This window comes from Pelmatolapia mariae, linkage group LG10_11, assembly GCF_036321145.2.
Source record: "Pelmatolapia mariae isolate MD_Pm_ZW linkage group LG10_11, Pm_UMD_F_2, whole genome shotgun sequence".
In the NCBI taxonomy this organism is placed as follows: domain Eukaryota; kingdom Metazoa; phylum Chordata; class Actinopteri; order Cichliformes; family Cichlidae; genus Pelmatolapia; species Pelmatolapia mariae.
In genome coordinates, this window is record NC_086236.1 from 14,789,337 (window position 1) to 14,802,323 (window position 12,987).

General features: G+C 38.0%; 1 protein-coding gene across 3 annotated transcripts in view; it reads right to left on the bottom strand.

The window, feature by feature from the left end:
- Positions 1 to 242: 242 nt before the first annotated feature.
- Positions 243 to 12,987, bottom strand: part of LOC134636846 (actin-binding LIM protein 3-like) — a 55,370-nt gene continuing 42,625 nt past the window's right edge. For 2 of the 3 annotated variants that reach the window (XM_063487073.1, XM_063487074.1), the window contains 7 exons: positions 11,574 to 11,711; positions 11,358 to 11,422; positions 10,902 to 11,043; positions 7,170 to 7,199; positions 5,376 to 5,434; positions 4,272 to 4,338; positions 3,804 to 4,131 (listed from right to left, as the gene is read on the bottom strand). In XM_063487073.1, coding sequence (XP_063343143.1) covers positions 4,106 to 4,131; positions 4,272 to 4,338; positions 5,376 to 5,434; positions 7,170 to 7,199; positions 10,902 to 11,043; positions 11,358 to 11,422; positions 11,574 to 11,711 — 527 coding nt within the window. In that variant the 3' untranslated portion in view covers positions 3,804 to 4,105. Of the gene's footprint in view, positions 1,690 to 2,602; positions 2,684 to 3,803; positions 4,132 to 4,271; positions 4,339 to 5,375; positions 5,435 to 7,169; positions 7,200 to 10,901; positions 11,044 to 11,357; positions 11,423 to 11,573; positions 11,712 to 12,987 lie in introns of those variants that run through there. The other variant, XM_063487075.1, reaches the window with a different exon arrangement.

Sequence of the window (12,987 nt, forward strand, 5' to 3'; positions counted from 1 at the left end):
AAAATTCCTATATTTTCCAGATAAGGAAGCAGCTTTCTGTACCCCCAGATCTGCAGTAAAACTGAACACTCTGAGAGATAAGAGAGGTCCAGGTGAAAGCACTTTAAAGATGAGCCCTTGATTAATGGTTGTGTCAGTGAAGTCTAAAAATACAAACCATAGAACAGATAACATCATAACTTCTATTGAGTTGCATTCGAGGGTTGGGAAAAAAATACCGCACACTAAATAAATCAGTGCATCATTTATTTAAGAGTAGCAGTGAAAGACATTAGGCTGTAAATGAAAACTCCAATAAACAAAAAGGCAAACGTTGTATATGTGATTAATTGTTGCAGCCTGTAAACACAAAAACCCTCCACTTGGTTCAACGGCATTACTTCACCTTTTACCGCCAGTTAAAACAAACTTGAGTCATTCTTTGCAACAGCTATCCAGTGCCTTTCGTTTTAATTAGACCCCTTTAAGCTCAGACACTACATATTGCATCTGTTAATCACAAACACAAACCTTTACTTCATATTTTTTGTACATTTCTTCCTTCAATATTTCCTTTCTTGACATTCCTTATATTCAGAGTTCTTCACTTTGTTCAGATGGCTTTTAAATATTAATAAAAAAATTCTTGATTAACTGTTTACTATCGTCAGTCATACGCTCACACCCTCACACATACACTACACGTCAGAAAAACAGTGTTTCAACTGTAGTCCAGCATCTGAAATTCAGGCTTGTTTCTTGAGAATAACTGCAAATACGAACAAAAATCTTGGATTTCCATATATAAGTAAAACGCAAACATTTTATTTTAAAGTGTATAGTACTAAACCCCCACTTCTAAACTAACACCTCCCAGCTCTGAGCCATGACGCAGCTCATTTATGTCAAATGTCATTTCAAAGCAAACGTTGATGGACTGTCCAGTCTGCTTGCACATGTAGAAAAGAAGTTTGTAATATGGCTTCAGAAATACTGACATCAAAAATCAAACATGTTGTTTGAAAAATGTAGACGAAAACCTTTGGTTTTCAAGATGTGCACATTATAAAAACACATTATTTATACACCATGTTCAGTAACCCCAATGCTGAGAATCACACAGTGCTCATTTACTTGTCTTGCCAGTTTATCAGACTCTGCAGCAACTCTCACCCCCTAAAACTAGATTCTTTATACCATCTTCCAAACAGCTGACATACTTCATAAGAATACACGTTTTTTAGCAGACCTGGAGTTTCTTAAAAAGCACATCAGTAGTTCAGACAAAAACTGTAACGCTTATGTAAACACACTGCCATCTGCTGGTAGGAGAGGCACAAGCAACCCGTTGTAGCTCCAGTGAAGCTCTCTGCTCCTCTTTTAGTTTTCTACCACTCAGTTTTCCCTTTTTGGTGGGGATTTTTCCACAATTTTGCCCACTTGGCAGACTTCACAAACATTGCTTAAGAAGTCCGAACACACAGCAGCTACAACAAGCCAAGAACATCTCTCTTCTGCCTTCTTATTTTGTTCAGTTCTTCTTCCACTGAGCCATGGACTCAAGCTGGGTTCAGTGAAAGAATCTGTTGACTTTTCTCAGAAGAGTCTGACCTGTTTCTTCAGTTCATTTTGTTTCCACTGAGCAAGACGGTCAAAGGCAGACATGGACATGCCGAAGACTCTATAAAACTCCTCTGGGGAGAGGTGACGCTGTTAGCAGGAAGAGACAAAGCAGATTAAAACACAATCTCATTTTTACATTTAATAAACCATAGAGAAAAAACATTAATAATGTGACACGGCCAGTTGCACAGAGTTTCTAAAATTCATAAGTAATGACCTTTGCTGCTACAGTACCAAATGAAAAGACATACAGTACTATACAAAAGTATCGAGTCACCCTCATTTCTATAAAGTTTGTTTATAAGTAGCCAGACTTTCTCGTAATTTTAAAGCGGTTTGAGCAATAACTATCCGGGCTTTCAGAAGCACTTTCAATTTTTTTCTTAGGACACTGGCAGTTTTTTCTTAGTCCACTCCTTGAACCTGAGCCTGGACGTCAACATTTTTGAAGTAGTGTGGGATCATCTTGACAAACAACTGAACAAAAGGCAGTCAAAATCTTTGAATGTCCTTCAAGAGGCCTAGAAGTTCAAGCTCTTTGGAACTGTAAAAACTCTGTTTTTGCTTTGTGCACTCTATTTCCATTTACGTTTGCACATGTTTCAGTAAATCACTGCACCTATTTCCCATTTTGTTAGCAAAATATAAAGAAATGAATGGTGACTCAGGACTTTTGCACAGTGCAGCACACAGGGAACACTGTGCTTTAAATGTTTTTCTCTGCTAATGATCAGTCTGTCCATTCAGCTTTACACTGCAGGTTGTTGGAGGCTACGGGCAACAACATCTGCCACTTAGTGCTTAGAGGAAGGCTCTGTATTCTGCTTTCTTTGCTGCTCTATGACTCGTAAAACATCTGCAGTGCTCATTGTGTCCAACATGAGGGACACTGCAGGGTTTTTTTGTTCTTTAGTGTTGAGAGCTTTCATCACAGTCTGAAAGATCAAAAGCAACGATTGATGTAGACTTTGTGAAAGAGTTGGGTCCTATAACAGGTCACCTCTAGTCTGGCTCGGTCCACATCACTGGGGAGGCGGTGCTGCCCTCTGACTGACACCACAAGGGCTTCATATGGGTAGATCTTATGAAGAAAGAAAACATATTATTAATACCTGTCAAAGGGGTTGTTTTACTATTAATATTCCTGTAAGGTTCCTCATCAAAATGCACCATGGGTGATTTAGCTGAAATAAGTCTGAAACGCTAAAAGGACTTAAAAGCACTTTAAATGCTGACTTCATTCTAAATTCTTTACTGAAAATGATTATTTGAATGAGCATGAAAACAAAAACACCAGTAAAAAACTTTGGAAATTCAGTATATATTTTAACATGTTAGCATCAGAAGAATCTGAATCATTTTGCATTTGTTTTACCCTCTAGTGGTCAAATGCAGTTACAATGCCAACAACCCCTAAAACTGCATATGAAGAAAAAAAAGAACATTAAGTTTATTTTTTCAAATTTGTGATTTCAACAATGAAAATGTTAAGAAATGCTGTTTTCTTCTGGTGTTAATGAACTTCTCGGTTGATTTTCTTTTTTATCCTAAAATGATGACGTAAAGAACAAGTGAGAATTATTTACAATAATCACGCAGCAGAATCAAGTCTGCTGATGTCTGTTGTCAGCATAATTCTGATCTTCCTGAGCTATAAATTATAATCATCTAAATACAAACAAAAAAGCTTGAACGGTTTTACTTTACATGCATTTTTAATTCAGTGCCAAAAAGTACAAAATAAACAGGAGCTTTTTCAGGATACAGCACGTGACACCAACATGTAACATTGTTACATAAAAACTAAAAAGAAGAAGAAATATATATTTATTGTGATTATATGCAAAATAGCTACGCAATCAAGATTTGAGCAACCAAAATCTTCCCTGAAGGTTCTCATCTATAGCAGGTGTTGTGATATCATCATGTTGCCAAGCAACCACCTACCAAGTTAACTGATGCCTTTGTAGTTTATGCGCCTATAACACCTTAAAAGCGTCATATGATTAAAATGTCACGACAATATCATGCAATTTTTTAACCACAAAACTTGAATTATGCATGCTATGTTGAGATACAATGTTGCCTAGCAACTGCCTAAGAAGGAGAAAAACTACAGACCAGACAATACTGGAGAATGGCCATGCACTAGTATATACATAATGCATGACTATTATTTATTATTAACTTTCCAATTAGGTAGCTTGATCTTAGAGAGTACTGCCATAGTACTGTCAGCCTGTGTTTACTCATATTCATTAGTATAAATATGCTTATCTTGCCATAAAAAGACAAGGCTGGTACTGTTAGCTTTTGTTAACGTCTATTTGTGGGATTGACTTTGCTGTCAGTAAATTGAGTCTGTCACCATTACAATTTCTCTGGCTGAAGTGGGTGCTACTGAGTGAGATTAATTCATTATTCAGATTAAAGAAGCAACATCATCATTCTTATCCACTGATACAAACCTGTCACTCTATGCTCAGCAACAGATTTCTTACTTTTAGCAACTGGATCTTACCTTGTATTCTGAAAAGAAGGAGAAAAAAAGGAGTCACTGACAATTGCTGTTCCAGCAGTTCTGACTAACATGTGTTAAGGTAGGCAATAGATCAAGAGAAAAACTCTAAGAAGTGGCGTAAGCAGATTGAGCTGAGCAATAGGCTTACCTCTTATCTGCCAATTAACTGCATTAGTGCTGTCATACTGGTAATAATCTCCACCAACACTCCCAGGCTGCCGCAACAGGAAAGTGCATTTTAGGAAAACATGGAATAAAAATACACATTTAATATTTTACAAAGCGTAGTGTTTTTTAGTGTAACAACTTATCACACTAATGTAACGACAGCATCATGCCACTTGTTTCACTTGGCCTTAAGAAGCAACTGATACAAATGGGTTTCAGGTCAGTAGCAAATGAAGGACTTTGCAATGTATTACAGTTTAGCAAATGGCCATGTGTATCTTATTCTCTCTCTGACTCTTGAGAGGAAACCTACACTCATTATCTGTGGACTGCAAACATCAATTATGGGAACTTGGTTTTTGTCTCCAAACACAAGGCGAGTCAACACACACACACACACACACATGTCTGGTTTGCTATCCTCGTGGGGACATCCCATTGACATAATGCTTTCCCTAGCCCCTTACCCTAACCCTAACCATTAAAAATGAATGCCTAACCCTAACCCTTACCCTAAACCTAACCATAACCTAATTGTAACCCTGACAGTAAAACCGCATTTTGAGTGTGAAAATTGCTTTCAACCCCGAGGGGACCTGGATTTTGGTCCCCACGGTGCAGAAAGTCCCCACCAGGATAGTAAAAGTCAGATTTTGGTCCCCACCAGGATAGTACGAACCCGTACACACATACACACACACACACACACACACACACACACACACACACACACACACACACACACACACACACACACACACTTCTGGTGTTGCTATCCTCGTGGGGACATCTCATTGACGTAATGCTTTCCCTAGCCGCTTACCCTAACCATCAAAAATGAATGCCTAACCCTAACCCTTACCCTAAACCTAACCATAACCCAATTGTAACTCTGACACTAAAACCACATTTTGAGTGTGAAAAATGCCTTCAACCCCGTGGGGACCAAAATCCAGGTCCCCACGGGGTTGAAGGCTGTTGGTCCCCACCAGTATAGTAAATTTCAGATTTTGGTCCCCACCAAGATAGGAAGAACCGGAACACACACACACACACACACAGCCAAAACCCATTGATTCCTTACCCTGTTCAGTGCATTTCTGCCGTAGCCTGGCAACGAGGCTGATTTGGCAATGTAGGAGTCTGGCAGAACAAACAAAAACACATAAACAAACACATGAAGTATGAAAACTGATACCGACACACTTAAATTAGAATCAAGAGTACACTGCCTCTATTGTCTGTGGTGCTTTTGGTTTATTTATTTAATTATTTATTTGGGGAAAAAAATAGGTTACTTTATGGCTTATAAATTTTTAATTTGATTTTGTCAAATACAGCAAGAAATAAACTACAAATACATTTCTGTATCTGATTTTAAGAAAGCTATAGGTTTTGAGCTGTGGGTAAATGGGGGAAAGACATTTTGCTTTTTTTCTGTCAATGAGCAGAAGCTTCTATATTTTGCTGTTTCATCAGGTTTTCTTTCCACTTTTTTTCTACTGAAGTGTTGCATAAGAAATGTTTTCATGTCTGAAAAGTGATGATCTAATGGTTTTTCTGTCTTATGCTCATTTTTCTATCTAATATCTTTCACCCAACTCTGATCTTGAAACCTCTCATCTCAGTAGCTCAAACAGCGAGTTACTGACATGTTGCTGGGAGTTTGGAAAAAGACCTCCGATCAACTTTCTATCGTTTCATATAAGAATTCAAAGCAGAAGTGCTCTTTTTTCATATATTTGAAATCTCAAGGCTACAACACAATGTCTCAAAGACCCAAGCTGTGATCTGAGATGGCTTTTAAGTTGCAGAAAAGAGTTGCATTACTTCCTTTATACCAACATAGCACCTGTCTTGTAATCAGTGATAACCACTGGTGGCAACCAAGTATCTCCGGGCATCCTTGCACTTGTTGTGTGCACTGCTGCAGTTGAAGCAGCAGAGGGCAGTGTAATCCCACTGTTCCTCTCAATTCATTTGGCTTATCAACTGCCTTTACTTCACTATCACTGTTTCCTGTTCCAGTTCTTCCCCTGTCACTAGCTTTTCCCTCATTTTTCCACTCCTCCCTCTCACTCCTCTGTTCATCCTTCCTCCCTCCCTCTCTCTTTTACTCTGGTGTTGAAAGGAATTAAATTACCCTGTAATGTCAAAGAGCCCTGGCGAAACACCATGATGCAGCAGAATACAGGCTGCTGTGTATTGGCAATGTACAGTGTGTGTAAAATGCTGAACTATAATGAGTTTGTCATCTACTACTTTCTTTCTCAACAAGAAATGAGATATAGTCAGTGTTCATCTCAGATATGTACTGCTCTGTTGCCAGCATGAAAACTACTAGCATAAGCATCTCATGTATCACAATTTTTGTTTTGTTGTTCCTTCACTATAATAACTGAATCTTTGAATCTTTATAGCTAACGTTTGGTGTATTTAGTGCACCATCAAAATTACTTTATTGGGCACAAATGCACAGTTTTCAAAAACAAATATGGAAGCCCAGTTCGGACTTTAATGCCTTAAAACATTAACAACTATTAAAAGCAGAAGAACAGCATCGGAATTCCCCAAAATCTTTAAAAATATTGCCACATGTAACAACAGCTTATAGAACAGATCACTGTGGAAGATGCAGCTTCTAAAAAAAAATAAAGACAGGCCTTGTCTTGCCATTCATCTTCCTACCCGTAACTCAAAAGATAGAGGTGTCTGTGCGCGCGTCAGTGTGAACTGATAAAAATCTCCAACTTAAAGCTCTGCTGCTGTCACAGCAGAACTAACAGGATGAAGAAGATGAGGGGAAAAGCCGGCTCTCTGTGTCGCGGCTCCCATTGGGATGAACAAGCAGATCAAAACACATTGATGAACCACTCACCGCTGTCACCGCTGCAGAGGGACCTGGGAGCTGAAAGACAGACAAACAAAGGAGTGGGGAGAGGGGCCACATGAAAATATTGTAATTTCACCAGTTTCATACTATGAAAATTTTGTCTCAAGCCCCAAAAATGCAGTTTTTTAAAATGATTTAGAATAAGAACTTTAGCTCAATAAACACTTTAGGAGAGGGACTTGTTTCCTAGAAAAGAGATGCTAGTAAAGAGCAGAATAAAATACTGCTAAAGAAAAACAGCAAGATGGATTTTGAATCCATCTCCGATTCAGTTAAAACACTGAGGAACAAATCGTGCAGTGATCTGTGGAATCTAGTGAGAAAGCTATAGTATGTTATGGGACACAAAGAGAATTTTAGGAGGTCACTACATCAAATTATCTATCTCCATCTCCCTAGCACAATCTTTTCTTTTCTTCCCGCCTCACATCGTCATCTTCAATCCTTTGTCCAATATATGCACTATTGCTCCTCTGTACATGACATCCTACTTAACACACATAAGAATCCAGGCATTCTGTTGTATATATCTTGAAATACTGAAGTTGTAACAGTAATTAGGATATCTACCAAATCAAGAGGACTCCATGTTAAATATAATGCAATGAATTTTAACATTTGACAAAATAAAACCCATGAAAAATACATTATATGCACAGTGTGTGAGAACAAAGGCATAGCTGAAGTTAATATTGGGATATACATTCTTGTCTTTAAAAAGCATTGGCAATCAGCAGATGTTCTTCATCCTGATCCATTAAACTGACTAAAGCTGCAACAATGCTGCTGTCCTTTGTGGACCATGTTGGTCTGTTGGTTTAGTGTGCGCATAAACATGCATATCAGTTGCTGGGACAACATGAACAGATGTCACACTCTTTTAAGTAGGGTTAATAAATCTATCACATAGTAAAAGTATTAGTTTTCAGTGGCGAGGGTATACATATTTAAAAAAGCTAGCTGTTTTGGGAGATGTCTATAAAACATCAGCTGTGTGAGAACATGTCCCTAAGAAGATCTGCATGCAGGATTAATCACTACCAAGACCTATACATCATTTAAAATATGAAGCACTATGTGCATAGGCATGCAGCATGTTAGATATTTATATGCTTACGGCACATACCCACTGCACTTATTTTGAATAGAGTTTTTCAGTTATTTTTCTCAAACATAGATAAACAAATAAATAAATAAAGGAAAAAGTTCTTTCCCTTTTTTCCATTTTATTATAATGACTTACTAGCAAAGCTTGCTAATGACTGTAGTTGCAAACTGTTTCTGTCACTATGGTGAAATAATTACAGTGAGAATGCTAACAAGTTTAGCAGCCACAATCTGCTTAGTTTCGCATGATAGCGTGCTAGCAATTGCTAATTAGAAAGCAAAACTACAGCTGAGGATCTTGTAAAAACATCTTTAAGTCTTTAAACTGAAAAAATAATCAAAAATAATAATGATTTATTATAAAAGATAATAAATCAAAAGAACTTAGTTGTTAACCTTGCGCTTTTACGGCTAGTTTTGTACTAATCGAAATGCAGCTGCTTCTCTAGTATTAGTGCTAAAGTTAAGACAGCTTGCATCACTGCTGAATATTAATTATTGATCCTGTACACACTTAAGTACATTTGAATGATTATGCAATCACTTAACAATCTACAATCAATGACTCTGAAGGCTGAATCAGAATAAAACAAAACAACTGCAACGCTCAGTTGTTTTCTAGTAATTAACTTAAGCTTTGGCCTGATGACTTAAGGTCATCACTGAGAATGATATAAATGTGTTTACCAGCTCTCATCCTCTGGTGAACATGAAATGTGAAATTGTCATGGCCATACCACCATGCTGAGATATATTAGACCAAAGTGATTGACTAACTGATGGACAGATACTGCCATCCTTAGGGTCAGGCTGCTAGCGTGGATAAAAATGGTCCGAATCAATTCAGTGAAATGAAGTCCCCAAGCATGTCAGTCAGTTTGTAGCAGTTCATTCCATTTCTGAAAAATGGTGAACATCCCATTTTGGAATTAGCCTCCTCTGAAGGACAGATGAGAGTGCGCCTGTCAGGATTTTCTAATCAGTATAATAAGAGCAAGCACCATAAACCCATAGTGATTACACAGCACTGAGCACCCACATTATTCATACCTCTCTCTCTCTCCGTGACCTCCCTGTGGACAGAGCTCATTTCCCTCTTTTTCCACCGCTCTCTGACCCTGATTTACTTCTAAGGCTTCATGTCGTACATCTTCTCTCAACAGCTCCAAATTGCTTTAGCTTCTGATTCTCTCTCTCACCCTTATATCTATACACTTTCTATAGTGTTCACTCTTTGTTCCGCTTTAACACCCTTCCTTTTATTCCTGCTGGACCCCCACCACAACACAACACAACGCACGCTTTCTTTGCCTTTCTCCGAATCTCTCCATCTTTGTCTCGCGTTATCTGCTGAACACAATGAGGAATGGGATCAATTAAAGAGTTAACACAGAAGCGGGAAAACCCCACCTGCTCAGGCTCGGTCAGCAAACAGTACAACACCCAACACTGTTCCAGCTATAAAGGAAACTACATTTATTTCCTAACATCTAACCTTCAGTCACTGCATCCTAATCAGAATTAGCCCAAACCAAAACTAATGTTGTTTTAGCTACTAAAGCCTCAAACCATTTAAAAATTACATAAATAAATAAATAAAATACTTCAGGCACTGGGAATATATCGATAAGTCATGCAAACTTAACATCATTAACCTTCCACCAGAAGAGAGACAGAAAGGACGTAGCCACGCTAGCTACTATTTGAAGCTGAAATTCTATATGAACACCAGCATGCTAACATGGTCACACTGATAATGCTAACATGCAAACGTTTAATGTTTTATTACTATATAAATCATATGGGAAACAGAAGATAAAACAATGGAGTCCAGTAAATACTGAGATACTTTAGAGAGATGGTTTATCCCGTAGACAGGGAGATATTTCTCCGATATTTGGAACAAATGAGGGAACAACCAATAGACAGACTTTCGCTACTTAACCAGATAAAAGGGGTGCTTGTAGCATTGCCATAAAAACAGTCTGTTGCGGCTCCTTTTCCTGTCTTTTTAAGTAAGCTTTCTTCTCATTGGCTGTCCCGCAAAAACAAATCGTTTGAACAACGGATGACTCACAGTCCTGTGTGCCTGAGATGACCATATAAGGGATATCTGCTCTCAGTGACATCATATGAAAATACGAGTATAAAAAACTGTGCATTTAGAGCCATCTGAAGCCTGTGTTGACCTCATTATTTCAAACTTTAGCCATGTTTAATGTGAGCATTTACAAGTGTAACAGTATATATATATATATATATATATATATATATATATATATACATATATATATATATATATATATACCATAAAATAAGAAAAAAGCTGAATACATCCACTTGAACATTTCTGCTTTACTCCAACTAATCAACTTATAGCCATGGCACCACCTCTTAAAATCATCAGACTTAGTTTGTTTTTTCTATAATGAATTACAATATAGACTTTTACTAATATATCTGCAAAAAAATCCCACATCAAATTCATCATACTAAAGACAAGATTACGAGCCTAACCTACTGTCATGTGACAATGCATGGTAAATAAAGTTGATCAGCTTACTGGCATATTCAAGATGTAAATAAACACATGTACACACACACACTTACAGCCATTAAGGGAGCTGTATCCCAGATTGCTCAGTGCCTCCTTGCTGCTACAGCGGGAGCTGTGTCTGCTACCCCACTGGTCATTGTCGTGACAACCTGCTCGTGCCTTCATCTCCTCCTTCAGGATCAATCTGCCAATTCCCTGGATGGAGTGAAGAAAAGAAGAGCAGAGAGGAGGAACAAAGAGAGATGGGAAAACAAGGTGGAACAAAAGGACAGATAGATGGAGTAATAAGAGTTGATTGAGTGGGATGGGTGCATGAGTTGACAGATGGTGATGGAATAATGCAGGATAAAAGCGAAGGATGGATGTGAGGACAGAATAAGAGAGGAGTACAGGGGCATCACTTTGTATCATGTCAAGTGAGGCTGGAAAGAAGCACTTAATTAACTGGCTCATTAAATATTAACCCTCACTTAAAATATAACAGGAAGAAGCAACAGATGTATTTTTACCCTGTTTATATTATGATTCAGTCCATCCTCCTCTCCTCCAGATGAAAACCTCCTCACCCTGGAGACTAGACAGAGAGATGGGGGAAATGAAAGGTAACAGGGAGCAAGTGAGAAGACTGAAAAAGTGAACATCAAAGTGAAAAAGCTGTCACTTGGCTCTCTGAGTTCAGTTTGTGTATAGCAGTAAAACATGCTATTAAGTAGAAGGTGCTTTACCTTTTGGAGAGCCGGTATATGGGTAGTAGTTGGAGTTCGGGTGATAAATGCTGTTACAGTTTGAGGTGGAAAGGCGATTTGAATTGGTGAGATTGTCATTGGTCCTACTCTTATTGGCTGTTGGAGAGGCTGATATTTCTGACAGGAAGATAATTAGAGAAGCTGTTGAGGGTATTTTTTAAAATTTATTGTTAAAGACACACTTTGAGCATTTGATTTGTGACAGAAAATCTTTTTGTCCTAGGATCTTGTGCTGAATTTCATGCTAGAAATAACAACAAAACAACAATGGGTAGAAAGCCTTAAAGATGTTCTTGTTTAATGAAAGTGTCTTTTTTCCCCCTCCCATTGTTGGCTCTAAAATGATTTTCTGACCAACATGTTTGCTGATGCGTGAGTGCAAGAGAAACAAGACAGATGAAGTAGTGCATATATTTACAGAGAGGGGAGAGAGCACAGTATGTGAGAGGAAAGGAGGAGAAGAGGGGAGACGCATCAAAAACAGGGGAATGGAAAATCGAAAAGAGGTCAGAGACAACGGGAGGGGGTGTGATACAAAACTTCAAGCAGGCGATAATGCTGACTCTGAATAAAAAATATGAACAGAATGAAACACTTTAAGTTATTATACAAATGTGTAAAGTTTCTGTTAGGGCTGAAATCTCACAAGAAGAAATTAAGAAAAATGTCAGCAAACAGAAAAACACTGTAAAAGCACACAAACCAAAATGGAAACAGGAAATCACAAAACACAATGGAGTGTTTTTGGAAGACAATAATGTGACAGCACAGCTGCACACGTGACAGAAACCAAACCACACGAATACACATGATACACAGAAGTGGAGGAGTCATCTGTGCTGTCAGGAACCAATGACTGTAGAAAAGACGTGAAAAAGACACACGCAAGGTGTTTTTTTTTTTTAAATCAGATGATTCATATAACACTGTAGATTCATGTTTGCTATTAACTGCTAGTTTGTCACTTCTGCAGCTGGTCCATCACACTGTTGTTTCACCAAACTTCCCTTGTGTTTTGTGTGCTTTTTGAGCATTTTTCTATTTGCTGGTGTTTTCTTAAGATGCAGTGCATTTGTACCTTCAGGGCCACTGTAAACTAATCATGTGTATACATGAATGGCATTTTTCTTCTTTGAAGGACACAAATAAAATCCATCTGTTTGTGCGTATTTGTTATCATTTTTGTATTGTGATGTTTTTTTTATTTAATTTGAGTATTCATTTAACTTAGGCATTTGATCAAGTGCAATATGGCTCCACCTCACCCCTATTTTTAGTATCATTTTACATCTAAAACTGATGCTACCTTTCAGATGCACTAAAACAGATGCAATGTATTTTTGGCCTGACTTGAGCTGCTAAAACATTTTATCTGTGATTCCTTCTGTGGTAT